General features: G+C 46.7%; 1 protein-coding gene across 1 annotated transcript in view; it reads left to right on the top strand.

Moving 5' to 3' along the window:
* Positions 1–19,096, top strand: part of XYLT1 (xylosyltransferase 1) — a 369,876-nt gene extending 350,780 nt beyond the window's left edge. Inside the window, exons 11-12 of the mRNA XM_050774856.1 lie at positions 3,908–4,241; positions 12,520–19,096. Of these exons, the coding sequence (XP_050630813.1) occupies positions 3,908–4,241; positions 12,520–12,842 (657 nt within the window). The 3' untranslated portion in view covers positions 12,843–19,096. The remainder of the gene's footprint in view (positions 1–3,907; positions 4,242–12,519) is intronic.
* Positions 19,097–19,725: the final 629 nt, after the last annotated feature.

Below are 19,725 nucleotides of genomic sequence, written 5' to 3'. Positions count from 1 at the left end.
CGCAATGGAAAGCCACTGGTTGGTTGGAAGCCAGGGAGCAGTATGTTAAGCTTGAATTTGAGTATGTATTTGAATTTGGGTAATTGACCATTCTGCAGTGGATGGTGGTGAACTTCCACAGTGAGGCCCCTTGAGAAGGTCTTGGAGATCACAGAGGATGTGACAGCAGCAGAGCCCCAGCTCAGGCTGCCCCACCCCTCACCCATCATGCTCCTCGGTTGAGAAACAAGACCCAGGTTGGTTGTCAGCTGCTCCAGAACCCTCCTGCCCAGGTTATCTTGGTTTTAAAACTCAGATTTTTTCTTTGGAGGATCCAAGGGCAGTGTTCTGGAGGGTTCCCATCTTCCCCTAACTGGTGAAAAATCTCTTCCTTAAATATGACCCTAAAGTAGTTTTGTGGCCATTCATCTGTTTTGTTAGTATCTGTTGGAAACTAGTGCATGGAGGGAAGTCCATGTGTTCAGCCCCTACTCATTCAGTATGTGTTCAAGATAGATTGATAGACAGGTGATACATAGATAGATGATTAACAGACAGATAGATGGGTGGATAGATTAATAGGTAAACAGATGGACAGATCATTGATGGGTAGAATAGAGTTGACTGATTAATGAGACAGATTAATAGAGATAGATGATAAACACATAAGTAGATGATCAATCTGCATAGATCATCAGTTGATCAATAGACAATAGGTGCTCAATATATCTCTATTTCTAGATCTCTATAGAGATATTGAACATCTACAGTAGATAGATATAGAAATAGAGATATATTGAGCATCTACTCTATGCTCAGCACTGTTTCAGACACTAGAGACATGTTGGTGAGCAAGCCCTGCCCTCATGGAGTTAACAGTCTAGAGCTGGAGAGAGAGAGAGACCTATAAATTAAAACATGCAGTACTGTGGGGGTGAGGAGAAAAGCTCTGATGATCAAATGCTTAGAGATGTACCTCAGTGGTGCCTCTGTCCAGGAAAGACTTCTGAGTAGAGGTGATACCTGAGCCAAAACCTAGACAACAAGTTTGAGCTGGCTAGGACGACGCTGGGAAAGGTAGACCGGTCCAGAGAACAGGCGGATCATGGCCAGAAGATCAAGAGGAAACAGAGAGCCCTTCAGAATGAGGTGCTGAGAGTAACCCAGGGTGGCCTGGAGCAAGGAGCGAGTGGAAGGGAGGGAGAGGGATAGAGATGACAGAGGTGAAGCTGGAGCCAAACCAGAAAGGTCTCCAGGAGAGGTGAGAAACTGGACTTACAAACCAGGCGTTGCTGAAAGCGGTTATAAGTAGGAAAACAGAAATCGGGCTTCTTTAGAGAAATCTCCATAGACCTTTCAAGGTCTGAACTGAATCCTGTTGATCATTCATTTATTCCTTCAAGAAATAGTATCCTTTTAATTTCTACTGTGTTCTGGGCACTTTGCTAGGCACCAGGGCAGGGGCGAGGGGACAGAAGGTGCTGGTCCCTGCTGATCCACAGGGTAGTAGAAAAATAGCAAGATTTCATAAGTCTGGGAGGGACGGCAGCCCCTGCAGGAACGTCAGAGCGTAACTACCTCTGTTACTCTCAGGATGCTTTTTTTTTTTTTTTTTTTTTTTTTTTGAGACGGAGTCTTGCTCTGGCTCCCAGGCTGGAGTGCAGTGGCCTGATCTCGGCTCACTACAACCTCCACCTCCCGGGTTCAAGCGATTCTCCTGCCTCAGCCTCCTGAGTAGCTGGGACTACAGGCGTCCGCCACCACTCCTGGCTAATTTTTATATTTTTAGTAAAGACGGGGTTTCACCATATTGGCCAGGCTGGTCTCAAACTCCTGACCTTGTGATCCGCCCACCTCGGCCTCCCAAAGTGCTGGAATTACAGGCTTGAGCCACTGCGCCTGGCCCTCAGGATACTTTCTTAGTCCTAATCTTTAGTCTCTGTCCTGATGAAAACTGAAAGCAAGATATGTGCCAGTGAGTGTAAACGGATGGCAGTCACCCCTGGTAGGCAGTAGGGATTCGGTTTATATGTGTTGGGTGAATGAATGACTGAGAGAGTGAATGAATTAATGAATGGGAGGCAATATGTAGCATAGTGGATGAGAATGCAGCCTCTGGGGTTGGACTTCCTGGGTTCCCATGCTGGCTCTGCCCCCTCTGACCATAGCGAGTAATCTCACTTCTCTGAGACTCAGTTTCCACATCTGTAAAGTGAACATAATGACAAGGGTCTCCCCTTTATGGATTTGGGAGTATCAGATGAATGGACATGTCTGCCTGGCACACTGTAATCCCTCAGCAAATATTAGCAGTGGAGCTCTGTACCCTGGGTAAAGAATGGACTGACATGGTAACTCTTGCAAGAACAATGAGAAACTAGATCAGCTCCTATTTCCCCTGCACATAGGAAATCTCAGAATGTAGGTGTGTGTATCCACACCCGACCTTCGTGCACACGCACATTAGAGATGCTAATTATGGGAAGACAACAGAGGCAGTGCAAGCTCATACTGTACCCGTTATTTGCCCCAACATGCCTACATGCTGTGTCCTCAAAACCACTACATTAATCCACCTGGGGGAGATCTCTTTTTTCAAATTAGACGACCCCTGATTTAATTTGATTTGAAATAGCAACAAAGCTCATTGTCAGGAATCTCCCGAGTTCATTCATTTTTTGGTCAAGCCATTCACCCGTTCGTTCAACAAGCATTGCTCGAGCACCTACTGTGTACTAAACATGGTAGTAGGCACCAAGAAAGAGCAGAGAACCTGCTAGGTAAAGCCCCCGTTCACACAGAGCTTACATTACAGCTGGAGGAGATAAGGAATAAATACATCAACAGACAACTCTGAGATAGTGCTTATACCAGTGGTAGGAAGAAAATAAAGCGGTAGGGAATGGCACAGATTGACTGAAGGTCCATTTGAAATTTGGGGTGGAGGGAGTGGTCAGGTAAAGACTCTGTGAGGCAGCTTTAGACATAAGGGGCTGGCCGTGCAAGGAAGGCGTATTCCACACAGGGCAGATGGTGCGGGAATGCTGAGCTGGAAATGAACCTGCCTTGATTGAGGTGGCTAAAACAAGGCATCCTGGAGAAAGATGGGGAGGGGGTCATGGAGTTGGAGGACGGGGCAAGCTCAGACTCTGAGTGCACTAAGAAGCCTGGGGGCAGCAGTAAGAGGACATTTTACAAGGCCTTTCTGACTACAGGATATAGAAGAAATTGCAGGTGGCACAAGTGGAAGGAGGGAAGCCCAGAGAGGATTGCGGTGGGTCACAGCCGCACACATCCCCAGCTGGCTGGCAGGAAGGAAGGATCGCAGGATGACTCTCGTGCTTACGTTCCAGCTCTAGGTGCCTTGGGAAAGCCAGAGCTGTCTCTTCCTAGGAAACTTATTTGAACCCCCGTAGATGACAGACAATGCTCAGGGTCTCTAGCGTATGATAGAGCAGATGTAATAACATAACCTTTATTCTTGTTCAGAACTGTTGCACACAGTGGAGGTGTGTGATTTGGAAAACCAAGGATGGAAGTGGAAACTAGCTATACCTGTTGAGTGGCAGGATGTATGTTTCTGTGGAATGGCCTGCAAGCAAGGCATTCATTCATTCATTCAGTCAGTCAGTCAGTCATTCAGTCCATGTTTGGTTTTCTTTTCAAAGCACACGCCATACACCAGGCACAGGAGGCCCAGTGGTTTAAATAAAAGGACCACAGGCCTTGTGATCCTTCAGACCGAGTCCAGATCCCAGATCTTCTGCTTATAAGCTATGCAACCTTGAGCAGGTGACTTAGTTGGAGCCTCAGTTTCTTCATCTGTAAAATGGGTATATGAAAGCTAACACAGGGGATCCTAGGCCTTTCTGAGACCTAGCACCCTAGTTCAGGCCCAGTGACTTCAGAATTCACTCCCCTGTTTTAGGTCGGCACTGACTGGGATGCCAAGGAGCGGCTGTTCCGCAACTTTGGGGGTCTCCTGGGGCCCATGGATGAGCCGGTGGGTATGCAGAAGTGGGGGAAGGGGCCCAACGTGACCGTGACCGTCATTTGGGTGGATCCTGTCAACGTCATCGCAGCCACCTACGACATCCTGATTGAGTCCACTGCCGAATTCACGCACTACAAGCCCCCTTTGAACTTGCCCCTGAGGCCTGGGGTCTGGACAGTGAAAATTCTCCACCACTGGGTGCCAGTTGCAGAGACCAAATTCCTCGTTGCGCCTCTGACCTTCTCCAACAGGCAGCCCATCAAACCGGGTGAGTACTCCCAGCATCTCTGTGGGGAAAATATTCCTTCCTCGGGAACCTGAGGGTCTCTGGTGTTGGTAGGCAGCACTGCTCAGATGTAGGGCAAGCAGCGTCCTTGCAGAACGGCACTCCTTGCTCTCAGTACTTTTCTCTGTGTTTTCCTAGAGAACCATCTAATTTCCTACCTGCACACTGAGATGTCATCTGTGCAGGTATTAGATACCTATTTGTTAGATGTTCTCCCACTGAACTTCCAGAAGGCCTAGATCATGGTGAAGACAAGCTGGGAAATACGCCCAGGCAGGTATTAAGGATCAGCAAATCTTGTTGACTATTTTTAAAAATCCAGAACAGGAATTTCTGTTCATCAAAAATATGATACACCAGGTGGAAAAGATGAACCACCTAATAGTGGAAGATACTTGCTACATTTTTTTTAAAGTACTCATCTTCATAATTTATAAAGAAATGCCATTAATCAGAAGTTGGCCATTCCAGCCCACTACCCGTTTTTGTAAATAAAGTTTTATTGGAACACAGTCGCCATGCTCATTCATTTACACGTTGCCTGCTTCTGCTTTAGAGCTACAGTGGCAGAACTGAATCGTTGTGACAGAGACTGCATGGCCTACAAAGCAATACTTACTATCTGGCTCTTTCCAAAAAAAAAAAAAAAAACCCACCAACCCTCCTCCACCAATAGAGGAAAAAAATGAAGGAGAGAACATGAATGGCCCTCACCCAGAAAAAGATGTTCAGCCTCATTAAAAATGAGAGAAATGAAAATTTAAAGCAAAGAGAGGTTCCACTTCATACCCATATTATTGGGAAATGCGTGACAGTTAGATAAGAACCTGTGTTACTAAGGCTAGGAGTAACAGGCATTCATGCAGTGCTAGTGGGAGGGTGAAGTGCTAAGATGAGATGAGTTTAGAAAATGGTTTAGTATCTCCTAGTAAAGCTGAACATACACACACCCTACAATAGACATTTCACTCCCAGGTATAGGCTCTAGAGACTTGTACAGAAATGCTCACATGAGAGTTATTCTTAATAGCACAAAACCAGAAACAGTCTGATTGTCTGACACTGGAAAGGAAAAGCAATTGGCTGCCTGTTCATACAATGGAATATTAGGCAGCAGTGAATATCAGTAAAGCATGGCATGTGTTGGCTTGGATGAGTCCCTAAAACATAGTGTTGAGGGGGAAATATCATAGATAAATCATTATGATGCATTTCTGTCAAGTTCAAAAACAGGCAAAGTCAACAGTATCTTATTTCATGTGTCAAAGGCAGCTGTTAGGAAATGAAACACGAAATTAACACGAAAATCAGGTCAGGGTTTCCATCCCCATGGAGAACAGGGACTGGGATGTCGGTTCCTAACCCGCCTTTTTTCTTTGTCCATTCAAAGGGTTTACGTTTATACTTCTATTTCCCCTCTTTTCACCTCCTTTTATTAAGGGGAAAGTCTTTCTCCCTGCTCAGATCCTACCTCTAGAGAAACCACTGCCAACAGTTTGGTGTGAATCCTTTTAGAAGTTTTTCAATACTTTTAAAGCATAAACATAACACACATCATAAATCACAAAACCTTTGATATTTTTAAAAAATGAAATCATACATTTTCTACTGTAAGATTGCTTTTTTTTTTTTAACTTTCTAAGTCAGTATATATGAAGCTACCAGCTACATGATATTCCACTGGGTAAAAGAACCACAACGTATCTGTTCCCCTATTGGTGAACACATAAGTTTTTGTTGTTGATGATGATAATGATGTTGTTGATAATACTGCAAGGAAAAGTCTTTTTTTTTTTTTTTTTTTTTTTTAAAGTAACTGAGGTTGGCTTGGTGCCATGGCTCATACCTGGCCTCCCAGAGTGCTAGGATTACGAGGCAGATAGATCACCTGAGGCCAGGAGTTCGAGACCAGCCTGGCCAACATGGTGAAACCCTGTCTCTACTAAAAATACAAAAATTAGCCGGGTGTGGTGGCACACACCTGTAGTCCCAGCTACTTGGGAGGCTGAGGCATGAGAATCGCTTGAACCTGGGAGGTGGGTGAGCCAAAATCGTGCCACTGCACTCCACTTGGGTGACAGAGTGAGGTTCTATCTCAAAAAAAAAAAAAAAAGGAATTTAGGTCTAGCTCTTTTGCCTAGGCTGGAGTGCAGTCATGCAGTCCGAGCTCACTGCAGCGTCAAGCTCCTGGGCTCAAGTAATTCTTTCACCTCAGCCTCTTAAGTAGCTGAGACTACCAGAGTGTGCCACCATGCCCGGCTGTTTTTTTTTTTTTTTTTTTTACTATTTTTGTAGGGGTGTGGTCTCACTGTGTTGTCCCGGCTGGTCTCAAACTCCTGGCTCTAACCAACCCTCCCACCTCGGCTACCCAAAGAGCTGGGATTACAAGCATGAGCCACCCACCACACCCAGCCCCGACAAGGAAGGATCTTAAACATAAAATTGTATGTCCCTGTGCAGGCACATCCATAACACAAACTTTTAGAAACAGGATGTTTGGGTCTCTCTATATTTGGAATTGTTCATGTCCATCTAACAGATCACAAACTCAAAAACCAGAAATGCATTACAGCCTGTTAGCTTCAAAGAGTTCTGGATTGGGTGCCCGTTAGCTAATGACACAAGGGGATGGGGACACAGCAGTGGGGAGGAGGTGCCTGGAGTCCCAGCAAAGGAGTTGTTTGGGAAAAGCTCTCAAACCACTTTTTCCTCTGCTCTCACACTGCCATAATCAACACAGAAGACTTCCGTGACAGCAAAATACGTGGGGGAATTTTCCCCATCGGCAAGCAAGCAATCCGTTCTGCAGTGGACGCCAACTGGGTATCCCCCAGTTCAGTTCCAACATTCTCCACCCAGAGGTAGCATCAGACACCACAGAGTGAGGGCTCAGTGCTGTAAGACCACACCCTCCTACCTGCTAATCTCAAGTCTGGGCCTCTGGAACTTCTGACCAAGTGGTTTCAAATTGGGGTTCCCACAACCCCCTCTTTGGGCTCAATTACTCTGCTAGAGCAGCTCACAGAACTCAGGGAAACACTTACGTTTATTGGTTTGTTATGAAAGATATTTTAAGGGATACAGATAAACAGCCAGATGAAGCTATACAGAGGGCAAGGTCTAGAAGGGCCTGAGTGCAGGAGCTTCTGTCCCCATGGCATTGGGGTGCCCATTCTCCCGGCAGGTGGATAACTTCTTCCTCACTTTCCTGTGAAGAAGCTACCATGTGTTCAGCTCTCCAGAAGCTCCTCAAACCCTATCCTTTGGGCCTTTTATGAAAACTTCATTGGTTACCTATGATTGAAGCGTGACAACTGCGTCAAAATGTGATTGGACAAAAAGGGTCTGACCTAACCCAGCAAGGCCTGTCTGTTCAGATTCTCCTTGGCCTCTCTGTGCAATAATTCCTTCCTCCAGGGTGTGTGTCGGGGCCCTCTCTGGAATGAGACTCCTATCACCCACAATCTGATTAGACTCCGGCATTGGGCAGGAGAAGGAGGACAGGAGGAGGCCAGACAGAGAGAGATTCTATTTCCTGAGTCCTAAAGTGCCCAACATGTAACAAAAGACTGTAACAAGGGTTACAGGAGTTCTGGGCCCAGAACCATGGACAAAAACCACTATCACGGCTGGGTGCAGTGGCTCACGCCTGTAATCCCAGCTCTTTAGGAGCCTGAGGTGAACTTGAGGTCAGGAGTTCAAGACCAGCCTGGCCAATGTGGTGAAACCCCGTCTCTCCTAAAAGTACAAAAAATTAGCCAGGCATGGTGGCAGGTGCCTGTAACCCCAGCTACTCAGGAGGCTGAGGCATGAGAATCGCTTAAACCCAGGAGGCAGAGGTTGCAGTGAGCCAAGATCATACCACTGCACTCTAGCCTGGGTGACACAGCAAGACTCTATCTCCAAAACAATAAGTAAATAGGCCAGACACGGTGGCTCACGCCTGTAATCCCAGCACTTTGGGAGGCTGAGGTGGGCGGATCACCTGAGGTCAGGAATTCGAGACCAGCCTGACCAACATGGTGAAACCCCGTCTCTACTAAAAATACAAAATTAGCCAGGCGTGGTGATGCGTGCCTGTGATCCCAGCTACTCGGGAGGCTGAGGCAGAATCGCTTGAACCCAGGAGGTGGAGGTTGCGGTGAGCTGAGATGACACCAGTGCACTCCAGCCTGGGCAACAAGAGCGAGACTCCCTCTCAAAAAAAATCAATCAATCAGTCCTCTATCATAGGAGTCTCAAAGTGAAGGCTCAGCTTCTGCTCTTTGTGCAGAGAAAGCAGAAAGATAGAGACCCATGTTTTCTTGAGCTGGAAGCCTGCTCCTTCTTCCCCTATGAACCAGGCAAAAGAAAGCCCCTCCAGAGCTGGCCAGGCCCAATCCCACCCTCTTAGAGGTCTTAGGTTCCTTCTTGATCAAGTTCACATCTTTAGCATCCCTAAGGATTTCCAATGCCAGACATGGAGGAGAGGGGGGTAAACGGCTGTGTCTTCGCTGCTTCAGGTACACCTGCTGGACAGAACGAAGCAGTGCTCCTGAATACACACCCATGCCAGTAGAGTAGCCTGGGGGCCATTCATGGGGTCCTGATTTTTCCAGTGTTTTCTTCTAGAGTTTCTAAGGAAGGCAGGGATCTCCCCACACACACCCAGGATAACCCAGGGGTCATTTTACCCCCACCGAGAGCAGCCTTCCTGTCCTCGGTAATTGTATTTGTTAGCGATATTCCAATGAATGACAGTGAACACGAAGGTGGGAGCAATGCAATTTGTAAAATGATTCATCAAGAGTAATTTTCTATTGATGCATCCCTGGTAATCGCAAGAAATCCGATGAGGTGGAATTGAGGAAAATTTAATTATAGAGACGAGCATCGCAAGCTAATATTGTAATAGCGTTTCCCACATTAACCTCATTTCTCATAAGGGTTTTTTCCATCAACCACAATGTTTGGTTCCCAGTGTTCGCGTATTTGTTAGATGTTCTTTTCCCTTTGAATGTCCTGCCTTTTGTCAGTTTCGGTATCTCCTCATTCTCCACTTTCTTACTCTGCAGAATGGAGGTGCTGAGAGGCTCTGATAGAGGAATTAGGGCCTGCACCAAAGACGGCAGGCCCTGTTCTCCTGGCAGGTGGGGCTGGAGCTACCCACCCTACCCTGTATTAGAGAAAGATGGGTTAGGACCAGACTTCCAAACACAGTGGCTCCTAACTACCATGAGAGAAAGCAGCTTTGCTAAACCCTTGCAAGACAGAGGATGTGCTCGATGATGGCTCACCTCCTTCCTCCCACTTGTGCCCATCCAAACCACAGAACCCAACCCTTTTGCTTCCTAGGGCATTGGGAATTAAAGAAATGACGATCTTGTCTGTGTTAGTCAAGGCGTATTTTGAATTCATCTGCTATTCTCATTGCTTTTAGAAGGGTAAGCATATGGTCTTTCTTCCTTCTTCTTGCCTACTCTGGACACTTGTTAATCATCCAGGCTATCCTGGGCACCTTTGGTGGTGGCAGCTGCTGTCAGGCAAACAGGAAGCACTGTCTTCTGAACATTGCAATCATCTTGGAAGGTTTCTTATAATCCTAGCTATCTCAGCTCTTGCAAAACCTGATTTGGTAAAGCACAACTCATCAGACTTATTGGCCAGCCGTTCTAAAAAAATAAAATAAAAAAAGATGTGCTTCTACTAAGCAATAAAGCAAGCAATGAATGTGAATGTCTTCAAAATATTACAAATAACAGAAGTGTATACCTTCTTTCCTTCACCCCAAATTGCTATACTTCCTGTTTCCCCATTGTGAAGCCCTGGGAGGTAGTAATAGTCCCTCTCATGTAAATGTTACTGTTTAACCCATTTATGCCTGAAGTTGCAATTTTTTGAATTTTTTTTTTTTTTGAGATGGAGTCTCACTCTATCAACCAGGCTGGGGTGCAATGGTGTGGTCTTGGCTCACTGCAACCTGTGCCTCCCAGGTTCAAACAATTCTCCTGCCTTACCCTCCCGAGTAGCTAGGATTATAGGCACCAGCTACCACACCTGGCTTATTTTTGTATTTTTAGTAGAGACAGGGTTTCACCATGTTGGCCAGGCTGGTCTCGAACTCCTGACCTCAAGTGATCCACCTGCCTCAGCCTCCCAAAGTTCTGGGATTACAGGTGTGAGCCACCATGCCTGGCCCAATTGTTTGAATTTTTGCATGAGTGAAATATCAGACCTTGGCGATGACCCTGAGCAGTAGAATAACATGGTGAGTGATAAGCACTGCCTTTGGAGTTAGTCTGTCCTGGATTTAACCCCAGATCTGTCTCTAACTCCCACTGCCTCTGTTTCCCCATCTGTAAAATAGGGATGATAAAACCAGCCCCCCTAGTTTTTTAGGTATGTGAGGATTATGGACTAATATCAACAGTAATTAATCCTAGCTGTATTTGTCTGTTCTCATGCTGCTAATAATGACATACCTGAGACTGGGTAACCTATAAAGGTAAGAAGTTTAAGGGACTCGCAGTTCCACATGGTCAGGGAGGCCTCACAGTCATGACGGAAGGCAAAGGAGAAGCAAAGGCACATCTTACATGGTGGCAGGCAAGAGCGCCTGTGCAGGGGAACTCCCCTTTAAAAAAACCCAACGGATCTCATTAGACTTATTCACTATCACAGGAACAGCATGGGAAAAACCCACCATGATTCAATTACCTTCCACCAGGTCCCTCTCACAACAAGTGGGGATTATGGGAGCTGCAATTCAAGGTGAGATTTGGGTGGGGACATAGCCAAACCGTATCACTAGCTAAGCTTTTCCCAGCACTTAGTATATGCTAGGTGTCATTTGTAAACACTTTATATGAGTCAGCCCATTTAAGCCTCACAAAGTGAGAAGGAAGGTATTAGTACTTTACCCATTTTATTGATGAGGAAACTGAGGTACAAGGCATGGAGGTCAGAAGTCACACACCTGGTATGTTGGACGTGGGGATGCAAAACCAGACGGCTTTGCATCTGTAGTACCTGGGCTTTTGTATGAAGTGCTTCACAAAGTGACTGGCACATAGGAGGGGCCCAGCAAGGCAGCACTGTTCTGAGAGCTACTTCGAACTCCCACCCCGCCTCAACCAGGTTCAAACTTCATACTTCCAGAGTGATTGTGCTGTGGTCAGTTCATGCACCCTGTCTTAGGCTTCTAGGAGGCAGAAATCCAACTTATGCAGAGTACAAGGTGGACACTCAGCAGCTGAGATCTGGGCTCCCCAAACAGACCTGGGTACGGACTTTGGCTGCAACACTCAGCATCTGTGTGATTTGGGGGAAAGAGGCTTAATTCAGATTTGCACTTGCTATTCCCTCTGCCCAGAATTCTCTTCCCCAGGATCTGTATGTTAATCATCACTCAGCTCAGATGTCACCTCCCCAGAGAGGTCTCCCCTACCCACCTTGTCTAACATAAACAAACACCCTGTCACTCTCTAACCCAGGGGTCAGCAAACTTTTTTTGTAAAGGGCTAGATACAAAATATTTTCAGCTTGTTGGGTAAAATACAGTCTCTGTCTCAAGTACTCAGCTCTGGTAGCACAAAAGCAGCCATAGACAATATGCAAATACATGGGCAAAGCCATGTTCCAATAAAACTTTATTTACAAACACAGGCCACATTAGGTCCAAGGGCTGCAGTTTGCCAACCCTCTTCTCTCAATACTCTGGTTTTTTGTGTTTTTTTTTGTTTTTTTTTTTTTGTTTTTGTGACACTTACCACTGCCTGAAATAACCTTATTTATCTACTTGTTTATTTCTTTGTTGTTGTTCTCCCTCCACTGGATCTTAACCTTCCTATCTGGTTTGCTCCAGCACCTAGAATAGATCCTGGTACCTAATAGATACTTAATATACCTTGATCAAATGACACAGTGCCTTGCAGACCATGGGTGTTTAGTAAATATGTGTTGACTGAATGCCTGGCACAATGTAGGTGCTTAAAAATATGTATTGGCTGAACCAGTGTCTGCTATCAAAGGTGCTCTGTAAACATGTGTTGAATGAATAAAGGCATGCACCATGCCCTGTACAGAGTGGGCTCTGTCCTTACGGGCTCAGTTTTCTCAGCTGTGAAATGGGACTGCTAAAAGAACTTCCTCATGAGATTGTCATGTGAATTAAATGAGGCGATGCATGATGCCCAGTGCAGCACCAGGCACAGGGTTAAGTATGAGTAGGCATCCTACTGGTGGCTGTTCTAATCCTCAAATTGCTCCCTTTGTCTTTCAGAGGAGGCACTGAAGCTGCACAATGGGCCCCTCCGCAACGCCTACATGGAGCAAAGCTTCCAGAGCCTGAACCCCGTCCTCAGCCTGCCCATCAGCCCCGCCCAGGTGGAGCAGGCACGGAGGAACGCAGCCTCCGCAGGCACAGTGCTGGAGGGATGGCTGGACTCGTTGGTGGGCGGGATGTGGACTGCCATGGACATCTGTGCCACGGGCCCCACGGCCTGCCGGGTCATGCAGATCTGCAGCCAGACGGCCTGGAGCTCCTTCAGCCCTGACCCCAAGTCGGAGCTGGGGGCGGTCAAACCTGATGGCCGGCTCAGGTAGCACTGGGCACAAGGAGTGGGCCACAGCAAGATCTCAACAGGAAAGCAGCCAGAGGGGTTGTGGGGCCTGAACCCTGGCCTCCCACCCTGCGGGGGGCACCCTCTGAGAATGGGTCTCTCCTGGCCATAGAATGATGGAAAGGGAAGGTCAGCAGGTCAAAGCAGGATCAGCCAACAACCTGCCTTTGGCAAGCTGCGGGTGGGACGACTCAGTCCCTGCACTGTGACGGTCTCACCTCTTCTGGTTGATCCTCAAGTCCTACAGGTTCCTTGTCTTCCCCGTCCAGTGACCCACCCCACCCCCAGACGAGTGATTTTGAAACTTTTATTTTGAGCAGCAGAACTTTTGTTTACTGAGCACAGTCATAAGTGGAGTTCAGGGTACGGACGAAATGCAAGCTGCTCTGGTTGAAGCTCAAGAGTACAAGGCTCCCTTCCCAAAGCTCAGCCCTCCGGTCGGTCCCCTTGCCCAGGGTATCTCCTACGGTACCTCTTCAGAACCCAAGGGCTCTGCAAATGCCAGTTTGACAAGCACTGCCCAGACCAACCATGGGTTCAAACTCCAGCCCCGCCCTTTGGTTCATCTTTCTGCTCCTCCCTTGGCTGAGGGACTTTTGTGCCAGCCTTGGTCGTGGTCCCTTTCTCATGGAGACTGCAGCCTTAGGAGAGCTCTGAGCCTCTCAGTGGCCCTCCTTGGGTTGAGCTATTCTCCTTAGTAACTAGGTAAGTGGGAAAGCCTTTTGATGTGGCATGGCCAAGGTCCAGCCACAAGTGCAACTGCCACCTGTCCAGGGGTCTAGGCCTCCTTCCCTCAAGGCTGCCACACAAAGTAGCAGAAATAGGATGATGTTTGTGAGCACCAAACTCAAGACCATGACCTTCTTTGATCCTTGAAAATGGGAACTTTGATGGCCGTGACCATGAAACTCACAAGGCAACCCCGTGAAACTCACAAGGCAACGCCGTGAAACTCACAAAGCAATGCTTGGAGCAAAACTCCTGAGCTAGATAGCATCGCAGCACCCATCCCCTGCCAGAGCCCTTCTGTTCTGAGGTCAGACACACAAACCCTTTGTCAGTTGCACGCCGGTGCTGTTGGGAGTGACCAAACCGCATGAACCAGACTTTTCCCGTCCAGGAAATAGCATTTCAGATTTGGTTTTTAATTTCATGCCCTTCCTAATCCAAGGGGCCAACAGGCTCAATGGGACATGGAACATACAAGTGGGAAGGTTATTTAAACAACGAAAAACAGTATGATTCAAGTGTTTGATTTATCAGAAACCCAAAAGGTTTCCCTGCCACGAGCCCCCTGGAGTGTCATCCCTGTTCACCAGGAGAGCCCTTCGCAGGAGGCGTCCCTTGCTCCTATAATCCCATCTCGCCTGAATGGTGGGATTCCCTTGGAAAAAGGGCTCACCGCTGGTAGCCATCTGCCCTTCCCATGGAGAGCTAGTCCTGACACTTCTCTCCAGCATAGGTTTGAAGGGGCTGCCCTTCGTTTTGTGCTTGCCCCATCCCAAACCTCGCAAAGCAGGATGTCCTGTTAGCAATGGAGGATGTAGAGAAGGGTCACTTTAGATATTTATTATTTATATGTTTTAGTCAATGACTAATTAGTAGGTGCTGTTTTTGCAGCTTGTCAATTATGTTATCTTACTAACTGAAGCTGCCTTTATTCACAAAAGGCCCCTTTTCCCACCCTCTGGTGTCTCTCTCTTGGTTTATCTTTCTCTGCTTCTACCCCCCATCCTCCTCCTCCTCAGAGTAAAAGCAGGGGCATTGAACACCATGCCAAGAAAGCTCCAACCGGCATCTTCCACTGGCTTTGAGTGGGGTGCCTTGGAGACCATTGGAGCCTCACTTTTTCCTTATACAGAGTGTCAGCCTCATCTCTCTCTCGGATCCCAAGAGTATTGGAATTCCTGAGCCTCCCATCCTCCCCCCGCTCACCCCCCGCCACAGGCACGAGGAGGTAACAGGCAGAAAGCTTGGAGGGTGGGTGGGGAATGTGCTAGCTGCAGAGAGCTTGGGCCATCCCTGCTTGCTCCGTGGATGCCTTACCATGGCCCATCTAATCATGGGCATCCATGTGACCTTCATGGAGGGAAACAGGCTCCTTTGAGCGAGATCCATCTTAGGAAGAGGGTCATCAGATCCAGGCAGCAGAGTCCAGGAGATAGTCATTCTCAACAGCGATTCTAGGGATCTCACGGTACTTTTCTCAGAAAGCCCCTATGATCTCTTTTACAGACTCTATGGTGGCCAGAAGCTGGGTACCACATCCTCTTTCTGCTCCCGGCCTCTGCCTCTGGCCAGGGTTTCCCTGGGGCTGCTGAAGCCACTTCAGGAACTTCCCTTTCACCCTCTTTGCTGGGCCACTAGTGCTTTGTGTTTGCAGCGGCTTTGGGGACTCAGCAGTAGCAAGTCCCTGCGCACAATGTGAACTTGCGGACGTCAAGATGGGGTCCCTCCTGCACCCACTAACATGTCTGCCTTTTTTTGGTTTTATCCTGGAACAAGTGGAGAAATGGCAGAGTTGGCTGACTCTGGGGACCCTTCCCTTTTTCCTGTGACTTCATTTCTTCCTCACCACAGCTAATTCGGAGAGCTGAGAAGTCACACATAGTATTCCTCTGCCTTCTCTAATGTTATTAGAGACCAGAGAATAAGGTTGCAGATATTACATTTGGTTTAAAAAAAAAAAAAAAGGAAAATCCCAAACAAAGCCCAGCATGATTTGAGAAAAGAGGATGTTTTTCTAGGGAAAAATTTTTTTTTAACCTGCCTGAGAATGATGTATTTGCTGGAGATTGTCAGACAGCCTGGAGCTTGGGTTGTGGAAGATTTCAAAAGCATAGGGCCATGGTCTCTGGAAACCTATTACAGCCTGCAGGGCATAGCACCTGTGAGCTGAGCCAGTGACGAGGTCCCTGGAAGCTCAGGAAGGCTTAACGGTGGGCCTTGGGGTATTGGTTTGTGGAGAGAAGGAAGCATTCCTTAGGCTGCAGCCCTCCATATAGTGTCCCACTCACTGAGTGACATTCAGGCAGAAATTGAGCTCAGGAGACAGCCAGCCTTCCCACATCCCCCTTCACTTCCTGGTCCACGCATAAAGCAGTGTGTCTCCAAGGAGGCAATGAGCAATTCCCCCGTGTTGTAAGAAGTACACTGCTTTCTCCCTTTGCAGGGGAAAAAAAGGCTTTCCTGGTGAGATCATGAGTCCTTCTGGCTTCATTTCTCATTGTGGGTTTAACTTCTAAAATGCAAATGGATTAGAGAGGATGAGCAGAACTACAGGACCTGCCCCCCACCTCTCGCTCACTGCAATTGCTTCTACTTTGGGCACAAGTTTGGGTGTTTGAAGACCATGTTTCCCTCTGGTTCTCTAGTTGGCAAATAGAAGACACGGGTTAGAACCTTTAGCTTTCTGCCAGAAAGATGCAGAGAGCAGGGCAGTAGCTACCAGGAGTGGGGTATGAATAAAGAGCCCTTCCACAACCAAGTTCACTGAGGATTTGGAGCACCAGCTCTCCAGCAGCATCCAGGGGTGGAGAGGTGTACATTCTAGAAGCAGCTGTCCGCTTTAAAGCACTCCGCTTTAAAGACAGCAAGCTAGACCTACAGGATCAAAGCCACACACTGTGGTAGGGGTTACAGATGCTTACGGAGCCCAGGATACTAGCACAGATGAGTGAAATGGTTGGTGTGAGACAAAAGGGCATGATGGGAGTGGGGATGGGGACCGTGGTCTTACTGACATGAACATGACCTACCCAGAATGAGCAGCTGCTACTCGGCTCCAACCTATCATTGTATGTTAAAAATGTAAGCACAGTGTAGTGGAATCTTCCAATTTGGAAAGGAAACCAGAAATCCAGATTTTTTGAAAAAAAATCTGATTTTTTCAATGTCCGTTGTTTTTGTTTTTGTTTTTTTTTAACAGATAGTGGGCAAAGAAAAATTCCACTGTTCCACATGTGCACTGCCAGCAACCTCTGCTCTCTGGCGAGGTGGTTTACAGTGAGATTATGCATTGCCCTGGTAGAAGAGGAAAAAAGCCAGCATCAGGTCAGGGCAAAAATAACAGCCCATGTTGAACTCTAAATGGGGACGTCTTGCTAAGTCAAATTCCCCTCCCCAAGACACAGTTCCACAGAGGGGCAATGGATCATTCCGCTCTCCTGGTCCCAAGATTGTGCTGAAGGGAAGAAGGAACAGAATCTGGAGATCTGGACTGCTGCCTCTTAGATATGCAGAGGTCCACATCTGCCTGGGGCTACCCCTTGTGGGACTGCATCCAACCAGGCAGAAATGGCGAAGACAGTCTAGGAGGAGGAGGAGGTAGGGTGTGAAACAGCCAGGCTCTCTCCAAATCCCAAGCGTTGACAGCCATCTTGCCCCATCCCTGGAAGCCTCTTTGGAAATCACATAGGGCTGTGCTGGCTCATGGGATGTCCTGTTTGCTTCTGCCTCAGTTACCTTACTTTGCCCATGGGTCTACCACAGGCGCTACCTCATTGTGTCTGCTGAGTTTACCTGGGAGGGGGGAACGAAGTTGTCCAAATCTGCTTGAGCTGAATGTATGATCTATGCAAATTCTCTCTCTCCTCTCTCTCTTCCTCTCTGGCTCTCTAACTTAGAAGTTTTTTTATTTGTTTGTTTTTACCTTGCAAACAAGATACTGTATAGGACCCTCTTAAGATGGAGGAGGGCTTTCTTGCGCCACCTGTGTCTACCCCTCACGTTGTCTTTGGCTCTGGTCTCGCCAAGCTTATGCACGGAGAATGTGGCCTCTCTTCCCTCTCCACTTGGCTGGGAATATTCCAACTGCCTCTGCCTACAGACACCACCAGAAAGCGGGTTCTGCACCTTGTCGTCCCCATCCCTAATGCCATCTACTCCATCCCTCATGTTCCTCCAACTTGCTTCTCCCATCCCTCCTTCAAAACAAACAAACAAAAAAAGCCTTAGGTTTCTCCTTTTCGAAATGTGGCCTTAACATTATTTTTGGGAAGCTGACCATCCATCCTTTCCCTCCCATCTCCACCAACATCGCAGAAGAAAGAGCATCATGAAGCTTCTGTGGGCAGCCTCCTAAGGGAGGGGCTGCCAATCTGTAGTTTGCAGATGCTATAGAAATTGCTTACAAATGTCGTCTTTAAGAAAAATGTTCTTTTATTTTTCCTATGGGCAAAATGAAGGCTTGGGTGCTCATTTCAAGCTCAGCCAACTCCTGAAGCACTCTCTTAGAGCATATTGCCGCTGTAATGGGCTGGCTTAATTACCGGCAGAGTGCTCGAAAAGGCTTTGCAAACCTCCCCTGCCCCCAAGACTGAGTGACTTTATGTACTTCATTCAAGGGTAAATCAGGAGACGTTCTCCATTGATCTCGTCGTCCTTCCTGCCTGGAAAGTGATAGCACTAAATATTCCCGGATGGGTAGGGTTCTCAAAGGGATCACCCTTCTCCTACCTTCAGACTCTATTCTTGACCCTTCCATTGCTCCAGTGCTGATGGAGGCCAAAGACAACCCCAGGGTTTTCACAGGAAATTCACTAGAATTGTGCGCAATTGTCTTTGTAGTCCTTTTGCCTTTTTTTTTTTTTTTTTTTTTTTTGTAATATTATGTTGTCAATAGCATTTGTTTGGGTATTTGTTTTAGAGGCCTCACTCTAAGTTATTACCGTCCCTTTCGTTGTTTTCAAAGACATGTGGTGATATAGTTTTTAAAAATAACTATTTTGTTATAGATCATAATATGCATAAAACTGTACAGAAATATTTTGTAATGTGTTGATTTTAAAAAACAGAGAATCTGTAAATAAAGTTTTAAAAAAAGAATTCAAATGGCACACACTGAAATATGTAGATATTTTGCTATTTATTTAAAGGAGTATTTTAAGAGATATTGAACTATCTGAAATTGACCAGTAATCAAAGTTCCAGTCATCTGAATGCTTTTCCTTGAGGTAGAATGTGATTCTCAGAAATGATTGCATTACCTGCCCATTTTTGCACCTTTTCTGTCTTTTTATTTAGCAGAACAACAACAACAAAATTGTGCCTTAGCTGTATTTTTTTGTCTAGGGAAGTTTGTTTCTGTCTGACAAAGCAAAATTTTTTGCAGAAAACAGTGGATGTATTCAATACTGTATCATACCAAAAACACTGCAGGTGTATATACATGCTTTCTGTCATACTGTGTTTTCAGATGCAGAATTTTAAAATTAAAAAAATACTGCCTTTATGGAACAGTGGCTATATGTGGCTTCTTTTCAGCAATATTGTGCATCTTTATACAATCTCATATTCTCTTCTGTCGTCTGCATGGTGAAGATAGGATGACTATATAATTTATCATCCAAACTGGATACTTTTGAGAGTTAAAAGGAGGTACCACATGGATGGGATGCTGAGACTACAAGCATACATGGCCTCTCCTGGGAAAAACTGGGTGTGTGGACAGATTTTCCTCATAAAAGCTGCTGTCATTTTCTAACTGGATTATAGCAACAGCCTCCTATAAGTAATTTATTCTGGTTGAGGCAGAAGTATATGATTTTTAAACCCTTACTGAGTAGAGAATAACAAGAAGCAACCGCCATGGAAAGTTGCAGTTTCCTATACCCAACTGGTTGGTTGGCAAACCTGTTTTCCTTTCTTCTTTACCACAGAGACTACATTTCCCAGACTGCCTTGCTCTTAGCTGTGGCCATGTGACTGAGTCAGGCCAATGGAACAGCTAGACTGCATTTCCCAGACTTCGTTGCTCTTAGCCATGGCCATGTGACTGACTCAAGCCGATGGAATGTAGGTAGAATAGGTACGTGGCACCTCTAGCCCTGGTCCCTAAAACTTCCCACTGGAGTCTCTCCTGTCTC

This window comes from Macaca thibetana, chromosome 20 (assembly GCF_024542745.1).
Source record: "Macaca thibetana thibetana isolate TM-01 chromosome 20, ASM2454274v1, whole genome shotgun sequence".
NCBI lineage: Eukaryota > Metazoa > Chordata > Mammalia > Primates > Cercopithecidae > Macaca > Macaca thibetana.
Note: the sequence above shows the minus strand (reverse complement) of the source record. Positions and strands in the feature narration are given on the sequence as shown.